Source organism: Triticum aestivum, chromosome 2A (genome assembly GCF_018294505.1).
Source record: "Triticum aestivum cultivar Chinese Spring chromosome 2A, IWGSC CS RefSeq v2.1, whole genome shotgun sequence".
Lineage (NCBI taxonomy): Eukaryota > Viridiplantae > Streptophyta > Magnoliopsida > Poales > Poaceae > Triticum > Triticum aestivum.
Window position 1 is genome coordinate 9,139,392 of NC_057797.1, and position 21,814 is coordinate 9,161,205.

The 21,814-nt window shown below is 41.6% G+C and overlaps 1 protein-coding gene across 8 annotated transcripts; it reads left to right on the top strand.

The window, feature by feature from the left end:
• Positions 1-1,659: 1,659 nt before the first annotated feature.
• Positions 1,660-21,033, top strand: LOC123186968 (polycomb group protein EMF2B). Of its 8 annotated transcripts, none has more exons than XM_044598706.1 (19): positions 1,660-1,890; positions 3,609-3,760; positions 3,877-3,932; positions 5,400-5,514; positions 5,593-5,749; positions 5,832-5,900; positions 6,670-6,809; positions 7,725-7,784; positions 7,963-8,087; positions 12,812-12,876; positions 13,465-13,517; positions 13,908-13,967; positions 14,206-14,252; positions 14,332-14,352; positions 14,444-14,521; positions 15,535-15,835; positions 17,180-17,352; positions 17,453-17,944; positions 18,212-21,033. In XM_044598706.1, exons 2-15 carry the CDS (start codon positions 3,650-3,652, stop codon positions 14,484-14,486), a joined length of 1,122 nt encoding a protein of 373 aa, XP_044454641.1. In that variant the 5' UTR covers positions 1,660-1,890; positions 3,609-3,649; the 3' UTR covers positions 14,487-14,521; positions 15,535-15,835; positions 17,180-17,352; positions 17,453-17,944; positions 18,212-21,033. The 8 variants fall into 8 exon arrangements, with proteins under 8 accessions (XP_044454641.1, XP_044454636.1, XP_044454637.1 ...); XM_044598701.1 differs by lacking the exon at positions 14,444-14,521 and having other exon boundaries at positions 1,661-1,890; positions 14,332-14,390; positions 18,212-18,293; positions 18,612-20,993; XM_044598702.1 differs by lacking the exon at positions 14,444-14,521 and having other exon boundaries at positions 1,661-1,890; positions 14,332-14,390; positions 17,453-17,718; positions 17,860-17,944; positions 18,212-20,993.
• Positions 21,034-21,814: the final 781 nt, after the last annotated feature.

A 21,814-nucleotide genomic window follows, 5' to 3' on the forward strand; every position in this document is an offset into this window, starting at 1 on the left:
AAACACTTGTCTTCCCGCAGATAGCTAATTAGCTATGGCCGGCTCGGTCGAATTCGCGCCGTTGTTGTCCACGCCGGTGAGAGGAGCGTTGCCGCCTCACCGCCTCCATCGCGGAACTCGAGCTCACCTAGGGATCCGGGGAAAGGTGGCGTCGGCACGTCGGCAAGCAGCTGGCTAGGATGCATCTCACGCGCCACTCGCCATGATGCATCTCGCAGGCCAGCAGCGCACCAGCCAAGCTAGCACACGAGCAGCACACGAGCACCTGGATGCTTCCAGCAGCTTGTGTGCTAGCCTTGTGAGCAGGAGCAGGAGCAAAGTAGTTGCCGCTATCATCTTCTCGTCCTTGAGCTCGTCAGAAAAACCATGGCGGCAAGCTCCGCCGGAGACCGGTGAGCTCCGGTACAAAAATAAGAATAATAGGTCCAACAAGAAAGTAATAGAAACGACAAGCATATTTGCTGCCGGTGTATTCCAGGGAAACCAAAAAATTGGTGAAGTGCTAGATTAAGAAGGACCAAAGATTTGGTGCAAATTAAAGCATGCATGGAATCAGGCGTCGTTGTGCTATGTGTCGAGTAGCGCGTCGTGTGAAATAAGAAGCATGGTGTTTTGGCAATTGCCATAAATACTGCAAAACAAAGAATCATGTCAAACTGAAAGAAAACTCTAGCGATTTTCAATGAGCATGCACTAATGAATATATTTCATTAGGGCAATCAACAAAAGAATTTAGAATTGTGTAAAAAAAATCTAGACGCATGCCATTAGGCTTATCAAATAACACAAAATGCTATACAAATAATGATGAGGCGGGTGGAGTAAAAGAGCACAACATCGGACATGGAGTTTGTGAGCTTGAGTCACACACATCCTTTGTTACAGTAAAATCCAAAATATAATAAAAAGTTTCAAAAATTTATTTTTTTTGTCAACAAACATTGATGTGTGTTTCACATGCGTGCAAAATTTTGCGATGGAATGATATTTGTGAAGGTCTCGGAGAAAAGCCAAAATGGATGCTCCAAAAAGACTGTTTCTGGAAGCATTCTGGAGCATCATTTTTTTGTGTGCCCAAACTTGCATGAATTCATTTTTATGGACGAGTTCATTTTTTTTCCGCTGAGGTGTGGAAAGCTTCGATCTCGGATTTACAACTAGTAACCATCCACAAACTGCAAACCGATATTCTTAAAAAAAAAACTACAAACAGACAAGTCAATGTTACTGGGACGACATCGAGTTGCGATGCGCCAGCGGAGTGTCTAGGTTGTAATACAGTGTAGTGTCCATCTAGTCATGCAGTATGATTGCTGCAACGAGGGTTCGTGTTGGACATGAATTGGGGATTGAAAGGGTTGTAGATAAATTTCATTATATTTTTGAGATGAGAACAGGTACATTTCCTTTATTTATGGGTGAGTTCATTGTTTTTCAATAACTGAGTTCATTTCTGTCATGGCTTTTGTTTTTTAGATTTTTTTGAGAGAATTCTTTTTAGATGATTTCTTTCCTCCACGCGGGCCCAACAACTCGAAAGTGCACCACGGCCCGCGGACACGAAGACAAAGGACCTGGTAATTTTTTTTATTAAAAAAAACCCCGGCAAAACCCTTAAACACTACAGTAGTCCATTTTCACGTTTTATTCACGTTTTAATTACACCAACGCAGCACGCTAAATACAAAAAAAGGTAGTACAAAAGAAAAGAAAAGAAAAAGAGCAGCGCATAGCCCTCTCCAGATCCAGCGTCGAGAGGTCGCCGCCGTCTGCCCTAGTACCGGCCGCCGACGCCTCAGTCCCGGCCGCCCCTGCCGCGCGTGGCCGGCCGCCGCCGTCCCCCCCGATTCACCAACACCAACACCAGCACCCACAGCCTTTGGCTTGAAGGTAAGATCTTGGGCGCTTCTCTCGATTCGTTGATCCGCCGCAATTCTTCGCCCTGTTTATGGATCGATTATGGATCGATCCGGAGCGGAGCCAGATTCTGGCTGCTCGGTGTCAGCGGCGCAGTCGCCGTAAAAAAATCGAGCGTGGAGGAGGAAGAGAGAGGTCGTCCTTGTGCGAGCCTGGATGCACCCATCATCGTAGATCTGAGGCCGCACATGGCGGTGATTCCTGGCTGGCGGAGGAAAGGTGCCATCTTCGCAGGGAGTCAGAGGCGTGGCAGTGGTTCCTTGGTTTCTCTGGACGGCGAGGCGCAGATGGATACGCAGAGCAGATGCGCAGCGGTTCCATTAATTGGGGCAATGGAGAGGGAGGGTCCTGGGGTGGTTCGGGGTCGGCAGGCAGGAGGCGGGAGGGAGAGATCAGGAGATGGGAGATGAGAATGGCAGGTTGTGGCATAAGTGGAGGTCGTGCCGTGAGAGTTTTTCTTCTCCTGTTTTTTCGCGGTTCGGAGAGGGGAGAGGGGGGTTTTCCTCCTCAACCTTTTTCTGCGTGGGAATCCGACGAGAGGAGGGGGAGGAGGTCGAATGAAAATGACGTCTGATTCTGCTTTAAAAGTAGAGATAATATTTCATGAATGTGGTATACACTACACAAAACTCATGTGAAACATACAAGAACAGTTGGGTACTCATATAGGAACAGTTTAATGCTCGAACACCCCAATAATTTGGGTGATCCAAATTATTGGCCGTCATCCAAAGATGCACCCATGCACACGGTCAACAACCAATTTTTTGGTTGAGCTGCTGTAGGCTCCAATCCAAACAGCCTCTAATAATACCTGCCCTGCTTGTGCTTGGGTGGCTAACTGTGTTCACAAGCGCTGCCTCACCGGCACGGCCCACAACCTGAAGCGTAGTGGCTGACAGCATTTCCATTCATGGACGGCCGGGGGCTTCCCTAGCTTAAGACCAGAAAGCTGCCTCCACAAAATACCTCCCTTTTTACTTAACTATCCAAGTGAGCTTTTGAGATTGTGTAATGATAATTCATGAGATTGAAAACTAGGCTGAGCAAGTGCAGAGCTATACCTTTGGGCACGGCGGGCTCATCCTATCTGGTGTGTGCTCATGAGGAGGGCAGGATGGGCAGTACCACCTGCTCATTTCACCAGTACACTTGGGGGTCGTGTGGTAAGCGGAATAAAGGGTTGCAACTATGATAGCAACCCTGGGACAAGATACATAAGATGTTAGAACTCCAGTTGCGTCGTGATACCTGAGGGGGGGGGGGGTATTTTGTTGTGGTAGATAGTGAAGTCTCCTTATGACAGTAAGTAGTTCAAAAAATTAATTGTTGCTTAGTTCAAGTATATATGTTGCTAACCTTGTTTGCATCTGGAAATTAATAAAATGGCAATTGTGTAATTGATTCATCACTGGTTGATAATCTCCGTGGATAAATTAATGGTTGCACATCTTGATTCTAGTATATGGCAAGTTCTGACTTTTCATGAATTAATGACTCCCCACTTCAAATCTAATTTGCGCTGTTTGGTCACATCCTGATTCTAGAAACTAATTGAGTTGATCTATGTCTATTTAGCTGCTTTTAAGATATGGAACCATGTAAATATGGCAAATGATTTTCTTGTTATTAATAGTGAAAAGAGATTACTTGTATCTTCTTTATTTGACGCTGTTGCAAATTATGTACAGGGAGTCAGGTGCGGATTTCATTAATCTCGTCCGCAGACCAGATGTGCCCTCAGTTGTCTCCAGATGAGAAGCTTGCTTCTGAAGAAAGCCTCAAGTTGTACTGCAGACCAATTGAGTGGTACAATATTATTCAACATCGAGCTGCTAAAAATGTAAGTTTGTTTTTAAAATTCTGGCCTCATTCGACACGGATTGCATGTGCTCATTCACTCACACCCTTCACCATGTAAGTGATCACATAACAATGATGTCTCACTGACTTTTGCAGCCCACTTTCCTGCAAAGATGCCTTGATTACATGATAGAAGCAAGACGAAAAAAGAGGTATAGTACAAGCTTTGACTACAATCTATTTTAGGACATGTGTAAACTTAATATAATATTGTTCTGATTCAGATCCAAATATCAAACGATTAACTGTTCCATTTCAGATTTTATTTTCCCGGCATAGCAGAGTGAGGCTTCACTATTACTCCCTCCATTCCAAAATGTGTAGCGAATTTTGTTATTATTATGTACTTCTTTATCAGAGAAAACCATAAACACAAAAAAACTAGTACTTTGGAATATGAATCTAATGACATCAACTTTTTCAAAAAAAATATATATTAATTGAGCAGTTATTGGTCAAGGCTTGCCCTAATGGAACCTAATAGCCAATGTATTTTGGGACGAAGGGGGTATGCAGTTTGCTGGTCCGTTTAGCTCTGTTGGAACCACACAGTGATGTACACATAATGTTACTGCCATAAGGATTGAATAAAATTGTAAATGCACATGATCAAACCGTGAAATTGGTCTGATCGTAACTCAGTATGCCCTATAATTTGAAGAATGTGATGCACTTCATCATTAATGTTAGTGCTTGTCTAGTCATTTGGTAATCAATTTGATTGATTGCCCTTCATAATGACATGCCTGGGTTGGCTATATAACATTTCACACAAACATGATCATAAAATGTAGAGTAAACAATCACAATTAAGTTAGTGAAAAGTAGCATATATAGGGATCCAAGGATTTCAGAATGTTAAACTCCACCAGATTTTTGTATTACCCGTATTTGGTGCATTGCTGTACACATGGAAGAATTAATTAATATCAGCGCAAAGATAACTAAGGTGGAAAATATCATCTCATGTCTCGCTGATATGCCCCAGCCTGACATCCTCACGTAGGGAGATATTTTCAAATCGATGCATCTTTGAGATAATCGTGAGCTAATTGATAGCATATGACTATCCCACATCTATTGCAAGATTGTGACCATATTAATATTCTAGCAAATTAAACATGTAAAAGGTATTTGTTGTTCCATTCAATCAAGTATCATATATTTATAGATTATGGCAGCATGTACAACACAGTGAGCTTATTAGATGCGATACAAGCTGTAAGTCGAAATGTACACAGGTTATAAAATCTTGTACACAAAGTCGAGTATTATTTTTTCTCGGTGCGGCAATGTAGGACACAACTCAACAAGGAATAATCACTATATTGATATTGTATGGCAACTACTTTTAGTTAGCAATATTGGACATAGAGAGCTAGATGGTTTCTGCCCCTACATACACCAAAATGGTAGTGTGGCTAAACAAGGACCAAGAAATGGTAGCTTGATTGCTGCCCTACATACACCAAAATGGTAGCTGGGCTAAACAAGGCCCAAGAAATTTAGTTCTTAAATGTCTAATCTCTGTGATGCTACAAGTACTAACCACTATCGAAATTTAATATTATGTGTTACATCATGCAAATGCTGACCAGTGTTTGTGCTTATGGATATAGGATTCAATTAACTGTATCACTCTCTCGAGGTACAAATACTGCATGTCGAGAACAGAATATCTTCCCTCTTTATGTTCTGTTAGCTACACCTACTAGTAACCTTTCACTTGAAGAGGTAAGTCTACCTTTTCTTAGTTTCAATCGATATTTCGTACCAAATTATCTCTTATTATTGAAAAAATGTTATGCACAGCACCCTCCCATATATCGATTCAGTCGGGCCTATTTTCTTACATCTTTTGGTGGATTTGGTAGTAAAGATCACACCAAAGCTACATTTGTAATTCCAGACATCGAGAATTTAGCATCCTCCAGAGCTTCCAACCTTAACATTATCATTATCAGCCGTGGTATGATGTGCATCATATGTGATTTCATGTGTTCTACAGTTCTCCACAACCATCACATATTAATTTCCTTTAGTTTCAGCAGGACAAGTTGGAGAAGATATTGGTGAAAACAACTGCACCGGGGGCCATTTGGAACGATCTGCTCTCCAAAGTAAGCTTCTGGTTTCATTTTTTGAAAGATGTTAAATAGTTTCTAGAACAAGCGCAAGGTGCCGTTGTCTGTAAGACTTAGAAAATAGTACTTATTAATACATTTAGCTACACAACACATGTGTCAACTGGATTGAGGTACTCGCTAGCTGGCAACTTATATTGCTTATTCATGTGGTTGAAGATACAACTGTTCTCCCAAACTCCCAATTCTTGAATGGTATCAAGACCAATGGCCAAACTACGACTATCTCACAGTATATTTGAATCTAGTTCACGTCTGTATTTTGGGCCAAACCATGAACCCTTGCAGCGACCTATCTCCAGGTGGTAAACAGCTGACAACAGTATGCCAAACCTTCTGTTGCGTAAAGATTAGTGTTACAGTTTTCTGTTTTAAAAGAATGATTAGTATCACAGTTATACTCGTAAACCAACACTAATAATTAACATAGATTCCTTTAATACATGGATAACTAGTGAACATAGTGGTGGTGTGCAAAGTATTGGCTATGTGTACGGCTGCCTTTATGTAGGAGATCCAAAGAATAAATAATCTTTAAACAGTGTTTGGTTAGATTTTTACAGGGGGTGATACTAAGCTCTCTGCATTATTACTTTAGATTATTTTCTTCTGCTTGGGGTGGATCCTTATTATCACATGTACCACTTCTAGCCATAACACATTTTCCTTCTAAAATAATTGTCAAGAACGCAGTTATGATTTGTAGGATTGTTGAGTGCAACTATTTACTAATTCATTTTGACAGAACTTGAAGGGAAATGTTTCTGGGGTAATATATCAATTAATTTACTTCGTTTGTCATTGGAGAATCATGCGTCAACTTTAAATTTGGGACATACCATGAAGTTAACTTCTACGGTTGAAATGAGACCAAGTTTCTTAGAGGTACTTTAATTGAACTTCTCCATATTATTAAGCTTGAATGTTCTTAGTTTATGTACCTTAACTTTTCTATAGTTGTTAACCATAGGATGGATTGTTAGCATAATCTTGATTAGTGTCAAGTCTGATTGGTGTCTAAGTTGTAGTTAAGTTAGTTTCCATTTATTAGGAATACATGGTCACGTGTAGTAGTAAAACAAGAGTTTGAGTAGTAGTAGGTTTAGGTTAGTCCATGTCACGTTTGGAAATCACTAGTCAGCTAGGATGTATATGTGGTAGTACAAGTAGGAGTCATAGTCGTGTAGTACTAGGCTGGCTGTACTAGGTTAGGCAGCCACTACTAGGCTATATATATATACACACGGTCAGAGCAACACCGTGAGATTTGCATTAAAGGGGTGAAAAGAGAAAAGAACTTAAGGGAAAAAGAAGGGCACGATACAGGCTCTTGGCTAAAAGTTCTCATGCGTGTGTATTTTGATGTGATCGATCCTGTGGGCAGAATTCCAACATGGATGAAGCACAATCCTTTGCAGCACCTGAAGTTTCAGACTGAATAAATTAGCTTAGCCACCTGTATTTGGATGATTTACGTGTCATGTACTTTTAGTTTTCTAGAATATTTTAGTGCTTGTCTTTAATTAGAAATCACCTTCCTAAAGTTCTGGCAGTGAATTGCCACATCAGAAGTAGTGCACTTTGCATCTTTGGTAAGAGAACATGTTACAGGATTAATATTATCAGTAAAGTATGGAATCTGCAGTGTATGTAAGCTTAAGTGATTCTGCGAATCTGTTTTTTCTTCAGTTGTTCCTCTGATTTCACAATATGAATCGAGAGATTACTGGGATGTAGTGGAAATTAGTTGCTTCAGCTGTATGTTGACCTTACTTATATTTCTTTTTGTTATGTATGCAGAAAAAATTTCTTGAGCAAGACAATTGCTTGACATTTTGCTCTCACAAGGTTGATGTTACGGTAGGGATATCCTTGTACCTTTTTTGAGCGATCTCCTACCTTTATTTATTGATCTACTCTCATTTCCATATTTATAAGGGACTAATAAGTGTTGTTATCTAGTGTGGCAATGGGTTATGTTGGAAACTGCCTATCAGTTGCTCCAGCAGCTTGTCTAAGTTTGTTTATTTTGTTTCAGGGTTCATATAAACTCCAAGTTGGCATATCTGCTCAAGAGGCTGGTGCAAGAGACATCCGTGAAAATCCATATAGTAGTTACTCATACAGTGATGTCCCAACTCCGTCATTACCTCGTATAGTAAGGTAACACTAGTACATATCTAGCTAAACATAATAGTTGCTTGCCTTCCTTAGGTAGTTTTTCTCGAACATAAACTTGACCCATCACCACTAGCACTTGGGGAATTTTATTTCATTGAAGAAATGAGCCACCCTGCAAAGCCTGCGCCTCGAATGCGGCTGGGTGAGCGTGCAGACTTGCGCTCTAGGGAACCGAGCACCGCTTGGTTCTCTTTCTTATGTAGTTTAGTTTGAAGGTATTCATTGATAGAAAAGCTCTGGCTCCACAATGCTGCATCCTTCTGTCTCCGCAGCTGTTTGACTGCAAGCCATGCTGTGAGCACTGTCGCACGCTGTCGCTGCCAGCACTGTCGCCACTGCATGCAAGCAAGACAACTGGTCTGCTGTCGCTGCTGAAAGCTTACCACTCCGCCGTTGTAAGAATATGTCGCTGCTCGTGCAAGTCTGTTGGCAATGGACGCGAGGTCTGCTGTCGGTGCTGCAAAACTAGAGACACATGCTCCAACATAACGGACACTGCTGCAATCCGAGCTCTGCTGCTGCAAGCGGCAGACGAACTTGTATGCCTGATGGCATTGCTGCTCAAGATGGCAACGGGGACGAAACCCACCGGGTTTTTCTTGCCCAAACCCTTCGGGCAAGCCTCTCCCCGTCACCATGCGCGCGACTAGTTTTTTTCCTGTCCCCTAAACCCGTCGGGTTTTCTAAACCCACGGGGAACCCGTCCCCACGAGCAATCAAGGAAAACAGAAGCATTTGAAAGAAAAACAAGAGCATATTACGGCAGAAAAAATCAGCATACTTAAGCAACAAACACAGTACATTTCAGCAGCAAAAAAATCAGCATATTACATCAGCAAAAATCAGCATATTACTCCAGGGCCTCGACACTGGGGGATTCAGCCACTCGGGCGCTGTGGCTTTGGGCCGCTTGCGTCAGGATGGATTCTTGCATGCTAATTTTTTTATTTTCACGGGTATTATCGGGTTTCGGGTTCGGGTAGTACTGAAACGGGTTTAAACCCGCGAAAAAATGCCGGGGTTTATAATGTACCCACTAGCAGTCCCCCTGGGATAGACAATCGCCCATCCTGGTCCCCTAATAGGGTAAAAACCCGCGGGGACGTGGTTTCGGGGCCCCATTGCCATCTTGAATTGCTGCTGTTGACAGCCTGGTGTAGCGGGTCCGGTGCTGCAAAATTGAAGCCTGAGGCTCCAACACGGTGGACACTGCTACTGCAAGCGGCAGACAGACCGCTACCAACGCTGGTAGTGCTGCTGCTGACGGCTTGGTGTTGTGAGTTGGGGTGCTGCAAAGGGGTGGTGCTCGATGCTGCATGCGGGGCAACCCGCCTGTGCCCCAAGTGTCATCATCACGCTGCCAGAAGGGGCACATACTGCCGCCATGCTGTGCTGTGAGTCGGTGCGGCTGTTGCGGAGTGCGGAGCTCGGGTAGTGGCGTAATACGAGCCACGACTGGTGACACGAGCATGCTGCCTTGCAACATGGGATTTCCTGCAGATGTTGTGTTGCTGCAGGCGGTTCGCTTCTTCGGTGGTGAGCACATCTTCTAATTCACGGCAGAGCAAGGCCAAGGCAAGGGGAGACGAGGTACATTGGAGAGACAGATGCTGTGAAAGGGCGAGGGAAGAGGGACGACCTAGTCATCAAAAAATCTGATGGCTCCCGACCCGGCTGATCCCTTCCCAGGACGATCAGCTAAATGACGCCTAGCACGGGGCTTTCTTGTTAAGTGTCCTTTAGATGAAAGGGAGGATCTCCCCAGCTCCCATTGTTATTAAAAGGAAGCTAATTCCTTGTCAAGTGTTAGTTTAGAATACGCGGAGTCGATCTTTTCACTTTGGCTGCTAACATAAAAATATATTTTGGTTTGTCGTGTTGATATGTCACTAGATCATTAGTATTTTTAGTGTTCTATCCTAAAATATAATTGAAGAAAGAAATGGCCATTGGTCGAAGGACATAATAGAGACATCTGTAATTCCACACGTGCAAAGCATATCTGTACAAAGGCAAAATGTAATAACTCCCTCCAATCCATATTAATTGTAGCGACAATTGATATAGATCGGAGGGAGTAATAATGTTGTAAACGCAACACATTTCCATCCAACTAGTAATCACACATGTGAAACACACATATCCATTACTACATATTAAGTTGAGCATACTTCATGGACAACAGAAAGTTCATCTTTATCATAGTTCAATTTATCAAACGATATTCTTAGACGACAAAATATCTGGAAATATCCTGGAATAAAATTTCCGAAAGCATTCCTACTGACCATTAGATTATTAGCATTGCTTCCATGAACCATACATGGCCATCTAAATATATGTGGAAAATGCACTTGATTCATAAATAGGTTGGAAATAACATCATCCTTGTGACCGTATTACGAAATGCAAGCTGTGCACAAAAAAAGAACAGTCCAATTTGATACATAAGGTACAGTACCGCAGACACTGGGATTTTCCAAATCACAGAATTAAATAGTGAAGCAAAATAAAGTTGTACAATCACTTTTTTCTATTCTGAAAATATTTCTGTAAAAGACTAAAATAATAATATAATTCATACAATGAAAACACAAGTTTGTAGTTGTATCACACTAGAATCATATTACAGATAGGGAGCTCAGACTTGTATAGGAGGTCATTATCATATATTATGTGTCTCTGCTCCTGGGATAGATGACAAGACTGTTTAAGGGCGTAGCTATGGCATTTCAGTAAAGAATGAATTTTAAAATTGTTTTATAAGATACAATGGTTATTTACCCTGCAAGCATGCTCGTATTCGTCTTCAATAACATACATCTTCTGGGTGAACCAAGCTAGAGGATACACTGTCTGTCCTTCCTGGAAGGAACCAGTATACGCTGCTCATGACATTAGATAAGTGGTGGTGGAGCTGTGAATGAACTGAAGGATGAAACATAAAGCCGCATAGGCAGGCGATAAAAACAGAAAATTTGGCAACACATATGTGGTCGACACACAAAACATGCTCAGATCAGGATGTTTCGGATTAAACTCTCCTTACTGTGTACTATTTCACAAACAAAATTGAGACGCTTCTCCCATCGAAGTTCTACTATACTGAGAAATACCCAATTGAACTACTGCAATGTAAAGGTAACGGGGAAGAAAAATAATTCTATTTTTCCCTGGATTTTCCTAACACATGATGCCTAACAGTGAGTGAAACATGCATATGTTCAGTGGCAGAGGGCGAACTCTTTAAGTATATTGTTTTGATGCAAAACCATACTAGACTAATAGTCAAACAATGCACATTAATATTTTCATGTGATCTTCAATGGAATAACCCATACAGTCAAAAGGTAGACATATTTAAATAGAGAAAAAATATAAAAAATACCAATAATGACCAAGAAGCATCGTTGTCTTTGTCTGGCTTAAGAAGAAGGATACCAACAGATTTACGTACTACCTCTGGAGCATTTAATCCAGTGACACCTCCCTTAGCAATGAAGTAGAAATAGTTCCAATTTGTATGCTGCATGAGCTCGTATTGAAAGAAGTTTCTAATGATTTTCTGGGTGATATAAAATTCTGGAGTTTTTGGTTGGTCATCTTGATCACCTAGAAATAAAAATACATTCGGAAATGGGAGAGTATTGGAGAGATGCTCTACTAGGTAGAACCTTTCTACGCTGGTCCGAAATCTATATCAGTTTTACTCATTTGTCATCCAATGGTTAACATCACATTTAGCTCCCCAATGAGAGCTAATCACAATTGGCAAGCACTTGATAGCAGGAATATATTGAATATTATATTAAGAGAGATGTGAAAAATGTGTCCTCGGTAACATATCAAATATGTATGCATGTTTACGTACGAAACCTGACCACGAAAGTTTATGCTTCACAATTTAATTACTTGAGGAATTTAGTATGTTTCTACTGCTTAAAAAATATCCACGGATATTCAACTCTGTCATCATAACCAACAAACGAATAAAATGAAGCATAGATGAGGTATGTCTATGTATGAATGACATGTTTTGCATTACACAAAATGCATAATAATATTTGGAAGTAATGAACATTAAATCTCTCTACCACTAATAAATGTTATGCTCTTACACATGTTTTATGTTGTCTGCCAGCAGTGTCCATGATTAACCAACGACTAGGATGAATTTCTCGCTTTAGGAGGTTAAGTGCGAGCATGTTAAAATTCTATTGCTTGATTTTTCATAATACTAGTTCTATCATTGTGTTAGTCCTTGTGGTAAATGTACTTGTGCTGATCATGTTGCTAGTTTGTTCTTCCTCCATTTGTCCATCACGTAATAATGGCAGGATAAAAACTATACGGGTTTTATTAATAGGATTACTGCATAATTAAAGCTCAGTTTATAGGGTTTCAACTAAATTGTGAGTTAGTGGATGGAAGCTGTAGCTTTTTAAATTGTCATGGATGTGGATGTGTAAAAGGGCAGGTAAAAATATCTCAACATGAAATAAATTCTATTATTGCTTAGCATTTGGACTTGCGGTTTTGGCTAGCGAGCCAGGTTTATCTGGCTTGTGAGCCTGGCCTTTTTGTGGTCAGGATAGTCAGCCTAGAACCAAGTCTGGCTGATCTAGTGTTTCACTAGGGTTTATCAAGACACATTGCTCTAAGTTTCAGCTTTACAAACACATTTTTATTTGTTTATATTTCTGCAGATTAAGAGCTGGAAATGTGCATTTCAACTACAAGTATTACAAAAATACTATGCAAAAGACTGAAGGTTCTTTCTTACACAACATTTGGGCTAGCGCATTTTTTCATTTTCATCGACATTTGTTAGCATCATATACTGACATTTTCCCTAGGTGCTCTTCATTTTCTCCTAGTGTAACTAACTAGATATGTTTGATTGTTAATAGTAACAATATCAATATGTATGCAATTGTAAATGAAATATTGCTAAGATTCTGCGGTAAACATGTTATTGGTTGAAAGCTTCTGATGTTTTATGGTGGTAAGTAATCTTATTAATTACTTTGTCCAATAAGTTATGGTGCCCTAGCAAGGTAAAAAATGTGGGGAAAATATTCAATATAGGAATATTAGGGTATCAATACAAAAGGAAGTAACATAGTGGAGAATTTATGCTGTTAATGGTTTTGAATATGATCCTAGAACTAAAGACGGGGACGATATTAATGGTTTTTTTAATCTGTCATCATGTTTTGAATGTTTATCATCGCAATGATCTTGTGTTAAATGCTTTGTGGTTACCTATGTGCAGTTTTGCATCACTGCATAACATTTGTTGCTGAAGTTAAATATTTTTGTTTAGTTCATGATTCTTATATTGATCCCTTCTTACCAGTCACTGAAGATTTTGCTTGCCCCTTTTGCTTCGTAAAGTGTGGAAGCTACAAGGTAAAATTTGAAGATAACTTGCATCTTGTTTATTTATTTAAATATTGCTTATTGCTGCTAAGGCTAGGGAGCCGTGTCATTTGCTACATTTGGGGTAAACCATTTTTTTTGTTATTTCACACTGCACATTTGTTATTTATTCAAATTTTGCTTATTGCTGTCTTGTTCTTGGTGAGGAAATTTACATTATATTATTACTCTATCCACCCTTATTTATTTTGATGGGAACAGTTTTTATGGACTTTTTCTCAAGGGGGTGTCACCTGAACTCATCACATGACCTATTCCACTTTGAGTTTTGGGTTCGTAAACTTCTAGAATTTTCATTCTAAAGTTATTTTTCAACATTGCCATAGTTTGATTTATGGTTTGTTCTTTTCATTAATGCAGATATCTGAAGAACGCCAGGCTGTTGATGTTAGTCTGAAGGCTGATGCATGGAGAATAGAGGTAAATTAGTGATAGAATTTCCAAAATTTTCTATTAATAAATGATAGATTTAGTAGCTGGGCCGGGCTGTTCTTATTTACCCCAGAGTTGTTTGAAGAATGTGCAGGATACTAGCAGAATCCGCATTGTGTATCGTTTTACATGCTTAGCATAGTAAATCTATAAATACTGCATATTGATTTAAATTGAAACATTTTGTTATTAGCATCTGGAACTAATAATCCCATTTATTTCTCAGCTTGGGCCTGAGGGAGTTGATCCAATACATCAAACATTTTCCTACTGGTATGCTATTTCTAAAGCAATTTGATCAGTTCAGTTAATTTATTTCTATTTGATTTTCCTAACTGTGTTTCATCATCAGCTCAAGGTTTAAGACTAGAAGGTTGGTAACCACATCTGCGAAAATAAGCCTTGACGATGGTACATTCTCATCTTATGAAACTTTAATTTCCCCTTTTCCTTTTTGGTAGCAGACTTACAGTTTCTCACTGTGGCATAACTACATTAAATTGGTAACGCCATATTACATTGAAAAATGGTAACACCGAAAGGTATTGATGTTTCTATCCTTGTCTACAGTCTGCTATATAATTTTATAATAATAGTTCAAATTTTGTTCCTGATGAAATCGGTTAGAGTTATGTATATTTAGCTGTGTATCCCTTTGTAATTTCTCCATTCTATAGAAGGGTTTTCTATGTTGGCCTAAGCCCACCTGAAAATACAAATTGAATATTTCTTATAACATGGTATATTAGAGTTTATGTCTTCTTTCGCACCTGCATCTTCTTATGACATGGTATATTAGGGCCATGTGTCCCTTTGTATTTCCCCCATTCTATAAAGGGTTTTCTGCATATATATACTGGTCTATGCCCACTGGGAAATGCAAGTTCTATATTTCCAAACATGATATTAATGCCTAGGTATTTTTCCGCACGTGCAACTCATGCTAAGATCCCGTCGAGCTGCCGCCATCCTCTATTTTGCCACAGCTGCCGATTTCTTCTCTCGCCGTCACCATCTCTTTCTCGTGGCTGGTGCTGCTGCTAGCCCTGCTAGCGTCCGCCATTACTTCCGCCATCACCCATCTCCTTCAGGAATCAGCCCCATCTCCACACGCCGGCTGCTGGCCCTTCCGGCCTTCCCTCTGCCCACCGTTTCCGCCCTGCTGCCAGGAGGCCGCCACCACCCGATCCAGGAGGTCGCCGCCCCATGCCAGCTTGCTCCGTCGTCCGCCGCCTTGCTCCGCCTGTCCTGCGACTGCCGGCTTGTTCCGTCTCATTGCTGGCGCCCGCTCGTGCAGGTCTCCTAGGCGTCCCGTGAACCGCGGATTTTTATATACTGGCCTATGGCACCGGAAATACAAGTTGCATACTCCCTAACAAAATTAACCAGAAAATCTGATGCTTACTAATTCAGTTGATTTGGATCTCCAGTATTACTTTCAGAATTAAGAATGAGCTAGTTCTTGTTTGTTTGCTCACACCTACTAATTTTTATGCCTGAAATTTGGTCCTAGATTAATTCCCTTATCTGCTGTTTTTTTTCTCTGAAATTGCAGATATTTCTGTGGAACGTGCTTCTGTTGATCCTTCTCAAGCATCACCGACAGTATGAGGGAATACAAGGAAGTTATCTGTAGAGCGAGTTGATCTCAGAAAGTAGCCACCCTTCTGTTTACATTGCTGATACACCATCAGGGTTACTCGCCTACCGCTTTAGCCATATAAAATTGACAAGACGAGGATGATTTTGATCCGATTACAACAGAAATTGTTAAACCAAATGTTTTTATGTGTATACTGTCCGGCAGCTAGCAACTCCTGCAGAAACGTCAGTCCCTGCACTCTCACAGGGCACAGGTCGGTGTGAAATAAATTGTGTTAATACTTGGTATCTATCTTTTCTTTCTGTGCTGTTATTAGTTCCATATATAACTCCTGTACAGCCATATATAACAGAGACCGAGCTCCATGGAGGCCTTAATTTGAAAACTTCAAAATTCAAACTTTTTAGTTTCCAAATATTCTGAAAAAATGTGCACATACCTAGATACGTAATGTATGTGTGTAAATTTTCAGGTTGAAATATGTTAAAATGAGAGCTACACAAAAAAGACAAATCTGCTGTTTTTTAGCATATGTACTGTTCATCCTCAAAGTCCATGTTTTTTTTGTGCAGCTCACAATTCAACGGATTTCATCCTGAAATTTTTCACACATACACATTACATCCTTGTATATGTATGTTTTTTTGGAAATTTTTGAAACTAAAATATGGAATTTTGAATTTTTCAAAATAAAGGCCTCCATGGAGTTCGGTCTCCAAAATGCCCGACTCTTTGTATTTTTCTTACTCACTTTCTATTTTCTGGTTGCCTGGTCTTCAGTTACATGTTCTATATTAGAACTAGATTTTGATCCAACTTACTCCCGGGCGTCGGCCATCATCTTTCTTGCTGGGTTGGTGGGTGGCGGGGAGGATGTTGGAAGCCATCCGAAGTTTGGGGAGGATAGGGTTGGAGAAGTTTGGGAACCCCATAGGAGTTAAGCGAGGTGTGAGAGAAGTTGAGGTCTATATTCACATACGTATTTGTTGGTGTCTGGCTCGCCGGCTGGCCTGATGGAGGTTGGTTAATAGTTATACGTATTTGGATTTGAATTTTGGAGGTCTAAAATTTTAGGTTCTAACGACTAGATCCTTAGAGGTTGGTGATAAGTAATACTGTTGTTGTCTTCACTGTTATTTCCCCTCGAATTAAAATATGATTAGCTACAAAAGCTTGCCTATCGATTAATATATATAAATATGAGGCCGTGCCGATTTTAAGAGCATAGTGTATGAATTATTGCGTTCAGTTACAACTACGAGGTGATTGAACTCATTTCTCCAGAAACAAATGTCAGGACTATTAACGTCGTTCCAGTTTGAAGCATAGGATTTACATTTAAATATTATAGTCCCTATTCTCTTTCAGTGATTTTAGTTATAGTCAAATTCGGATATGTAAATCTTGAAATAGCAAAACCTCACTATTTTCTATGCACATATTGTTTTTGCATGTGTTATATGTTGAAACTGCTTCCAGCAGAGCTTATCTTTGGCATGTTTTCATGTTGCATGGCATGGGCATGACTTCAGTTTTCTACTACTAGGTGACTCAATGAAAGAGCTACAATCAATGTAATCTTTTTCCTTGATAACAGATTTGGCGCCCTACAAATTTGGCTCATGTCTTATTTGCTTTCACTAGGAGAGTGATTATGTCTATTGGACTTTCCAGCATTGTGCTCATCGTATTCTGGTGATGCCAAATCAGTCTGATGACATGTTAGCAGTGGAGTCGAGCAGGCCATACAAGTTCTAAACAGTGACTGTGGTACGTTTTTTCTTCAGAACCCGAATTCTCTTGACTTTTCGAGAGATCACTAGTGTGCTGATCAAATTGTAACCATACTTTTGCTCCATAATTACTGCAGCCTTGGTATTTGGAAGGTTCATAAGCTGCTCACTCTTTGACAGCTTGGACACTGGAGGATCACTAAGAAGAAAACCACCTTAGTGATAAAAATGGTGTTGTCACTTCAGGATAGCGTCTTTCAGTTCCTTCTCTCTCGGGTCATACTCCCTGAATCAGTCAACAAGATCATGGATTTCTTCATCCGATTCATCACAACTAACAAAATATGATGAATTCGAACCTTTACAGTCAAAACTGGAGAGGATAGCTCTTAACCATACTAATGTCTCTCTCCCTGTGTATTACCATGACATTATTCTTCACAATACTTCCTAGTTGTTGCACATTTGGTTATGTTTCATCTTTATTTATTTATTTTTGATTCCCATGCAACCAATTCCCTATTGATAATTATTTCAATTTCAGTTTTTGGCTAAACGACAACTTGGACACTGGAGAATCCACTAAGAGAAAAACTACCTCGGTGATAAAAATGCCGTCGCCACTCCAGGTATAACATATTTCAGTTCCTTCTCCCTCAGATCATACTCCTTTCCCTTAATTAGTTAACAAGGCCATGGAAGTCTTCATCTGATTCAAAACTTAGATGCTGAATTCCATCCTTTACAGTCAAAAGTAAACAGAGTATAGCTGTTAACCATACTAATGTGTCTCTCCTTGCGTATTAGCTTGACAATATTCTTCAGAGTCCTTTCCAATTAGGTGGCATAACCTGTTGATAATTTCCATTTTATTTTATTGTTCGTTGCCATTGCAGGAGCGAGGAAGTGGCTTCAACACAAGATCTTAGATATACACACTAATTGGGGGCACCATAGGAGCTCCCACATTAATCCTAGGTAAAGTCAGAAAAAAGAGATCTGCCCATTTAATTCAACGGACCAATAGGTTAGATTTAATGATGTTTGGGCATCTCGTTCCTGAAACCGGCTCTGCTCCTTCCCAAGGAAACATGGTTTCTCAATTATAAAAACACTCGTGTGTTCCCCTCCTTCTTTCTCCTGTGTACCCTCCTTCGACATACTAGCTAGATCGCGTCATTCTCCACCAGGTTTCCTTCTCTGACCCGGCAGCCAGTGCAACATGCTACCAGGTCTGATTCCAAGTTTCCAACAGCTTATGCCAACTATGGTTGTGTTGTGCTGTGCCGCTGGCAGGCAACCAGGCCCCATCGTCGGCTGGCCGGACATGTCTGCTGAGTTCTCCACATCAGAGAAAGGGGAAAGATAAAACACGCCAAGGAACAGGTATGCTGGTCGGTTATTTGTCTAAGATTGATGGGTTACCTATATTGATTGCAGATTTTTGGGTGTTTCTCATCTAACAGAAATATTGTGTGTAACTCGGGTGTAGATACCTTCGATAATGCCACATCTTTCTCATAACTATTAGTCCAGGTTGTACCACTCGGTGGAAGGTGATGCAAGTTCAGCTGCATATGAACTAATTGGTGCATCATATATGACACACACTCCTGCAGAATAGCATATCAATCCTACAGTGCATACACACAAGACACATTATCACATATATCTCTTCCTTTGTCCTGTATCCTCACCCTCTGTAGTTCCTCCACTATATGATCGTTGCTCTTTCAGGTCAAGCCCTTCTCGTGAAATCCTCAGGTATATTTCCATATTATTGCAAATAAGGTAAACACAAGAAGCTAGAAATATTCATTCTAAAAAAATGCTATCCATCATCTGGCTGTTTATTTAATCTGTTAACCCTGTGTGGCTGTAATTTCTCTATCTTTTTCCGCTCCATTGTTATAAACGTTTAGTCTACAAAATGCTACATTTGTTCAGTCTGCCACTTAAAGTGTTAATGGGAAGTAACCAAGGTTTGTGCAATGCAAATCAGTAGCATAAAGAAAGTTTCGAGATTTGGTCCAAGCAAGGTATATTGTGATGCAAGAGTGCTTGATGTATATTATTATATGCTTTGTTGCTTTCAAATCAGGTTTATTTACTTTGTGACATACTAACTGGGAGATGTTAATGTTTTCGATTATTTATTCGTAGTCAGTTATACAACTCATAGATCATAGCTCAGGGCTAAAATTAATATGTTAATATTCTTGTGCTCAGTGAGAACCAGAATAAAAGGATGAAAATCTAGGAATACACCTTTCGAATTACTGAAAAAGACTTTCACCCCGCTTTTATATATAAAGCAATGATCAACAGCACCAGGTACAAACGCAGAACCCCACAACAGACGCAAACACACATCCGAGGCAGGATACATAGGCACTGAGCGCAGCAACACCATCCCTAGCACTACACGAAGAGGTGAAACTGCATATGGCGAACCGTGGGCTCCAAGGCGGCGCCTTCAGGAAGGGGACGACACGGAGCACCGCCACCGCCCGATCCGAGGATCAGAGTTTCCCCTGGAACAACACGACAGGCAATGAGAGCCGTGACGACGCCTTCAAGAAGGGAACGAGCTTCGCTGCCTTCGGTCCGTCCGAAGATAGAGCAGGTTTTCACCCCGGCCACCATTCACCGCCACCGAACGCCACACCCCGGCCCCACGCCGCCGACACAACCGTGGCAACCGGGCAGCACCAAGCCACGGCCCTGCCCATGAGTCCCACGGACCCACCACCAGGGCGCCCGCCCCGGCATCCAAGACTTTGACACCCCCTCACGTGAGATCCGATGCTACCCCAACCAAAGACCCGAGCGGAAAGGACCCGCCTTTCGCACCCTTGGGCTGCCCCCAGTGCCGAGAACCAATAGGCCAGCTAAAACTGACCTCCATCGTCCCGTCCTGCGGCACCAGGCGCGAGACGGGCTCGGTCCTGCTGGCGGGCGCGAGACGAGCATGGTCCTGCTGCCGGTCACAAGACAAGGTCAGTCCTGTTGTCGGGCGCGAGACGAGCTCGGTCCTGTTGCCGGGTGCGAGACGAGTGACGGACCGCAGCTGGGGGAGGGCTAACCATTGACGAAGATAGCGGGCGTATGAGCGAGAAGAATCATCGGAGGTCAACACAGGCCGCACACCGACGGGCCGACACCGGAGAAGTCCAGCCACCGCCGTGAACGACCCAAACCACCGCCATGAGCCACCACCACTCCGTGGCAGCCCACATCCACGCGCGGGACCCCTAGGCGGAGCCCCGCACCGCCGTACCGACCTGCACCACTGGAAGAGGCCAGCCCAGCCATAGACGCCCCTGCTCCGGCCACCTCCAGCACCCAAGGACTGCCGGAAACAACCGGACCATGCCGCCTCAGCCCGAGCCGCCCGCGAGAACAGCCGGCCGGAGGAGCAGCCTGCCAAATCTGGATCGGACTACCACAGCCCCGACGCCGCCCACCCTGTGCAGGCACACTCCGCCGACCCCAGCAGCCCTCCACGCATCGCTACCCGCCGCCACCATCGTCTCGCCGCTGCGCATACACCCAAGGCGACTGCCCGGCACTGGCCAGGCTTTGCCCGGCGGTGGCAGGGGGAGGAGGCTGGCGGTGGCCGGGTTGGGGTAGGGTTTCGCCCCCCGCCCCACGCTCGTGGGGCGGAAGCTGTATGTAGTCATCTTTCGAATTGTACAGTGCATTTCATTACAATGGGCTATTTTATAAAACAACCAAGTTTACTCTGTCCGGTAAGTTTAATTAGTTTTTCAAACTACTAGCAGAGTGCCCGTGCGTTGCCACGGAATAATAAATAAAAGTTATACAGAAAGATTGATTATCTGCATTTTTGTTTTATGAATGTCTGTATCGAGGGTAATGTGTATGCGCTGTCTGACTATGTGACAAACAAATTCTTATTTTCCCCCTTGTTTTACACTAATCTTACTGTGTGTTTACCATAAAATGACCCATGGTGTATCATATAAAAATAAATGTTGTAACCATGATACGTCCAATAAACAAAATCCACTATTTCTCATAGCACCACACATAAAAATACACCATTAATTGATCAATGATTGTATAGTACTCCCTCCGTCTACTTTAGTAAATCTAAATGCTCTTATATTTCTTTAGAGTATCATGTAATCATATTTGAAAGGGGATTAACAAAGTACCCCAGGCACATCTTTCATTTGACTGAACCCATGATTTTGTACAGTGTTATGCTTGCATCAAATACATTGTAAAACTAAGGCACTTCACCAATCCAAAGAAAAATAATATAAATCTGAAAAAAATTTCTACTCCCTCCGTTCCAAATTACTCGTCGTGGGTTTAATTCAAATTTGAACTAAAACCATGACGAGTAATTTGAAACGGAGGGAGTAGTTGACAACAAGAGAAAGTTGTGTTGCCTTTGAAGAATCATATAGCACACCGGATTTTAGCAATCAGTAGTTTAGCATGAGACAGCTCGAAAAACACCATGGGGC

Coding starts and splice junctions, on each gene's coding strand:
- LOC123186968 (XM_044598700.1), top strand. CDS start 3,650: ATGTGCCCTCAGTTGTCTCCAGATGAGAAGCTTGCTTCTGAAGAAAGC. Junction 3,933..5,399: donor GAAGCAAGACGAAAAAAGAG/GTATAGTACAAG, acceptor TTATGGATATAG/GATTCAATTAACTGTATCAC. Junction 14,391..15,534: donor GAAAATAAGCCTTGACGATG/GTACATTCTCAT, acceptor CTGAAATTGCAG/ATATTTCTGTGGAACGTGCT.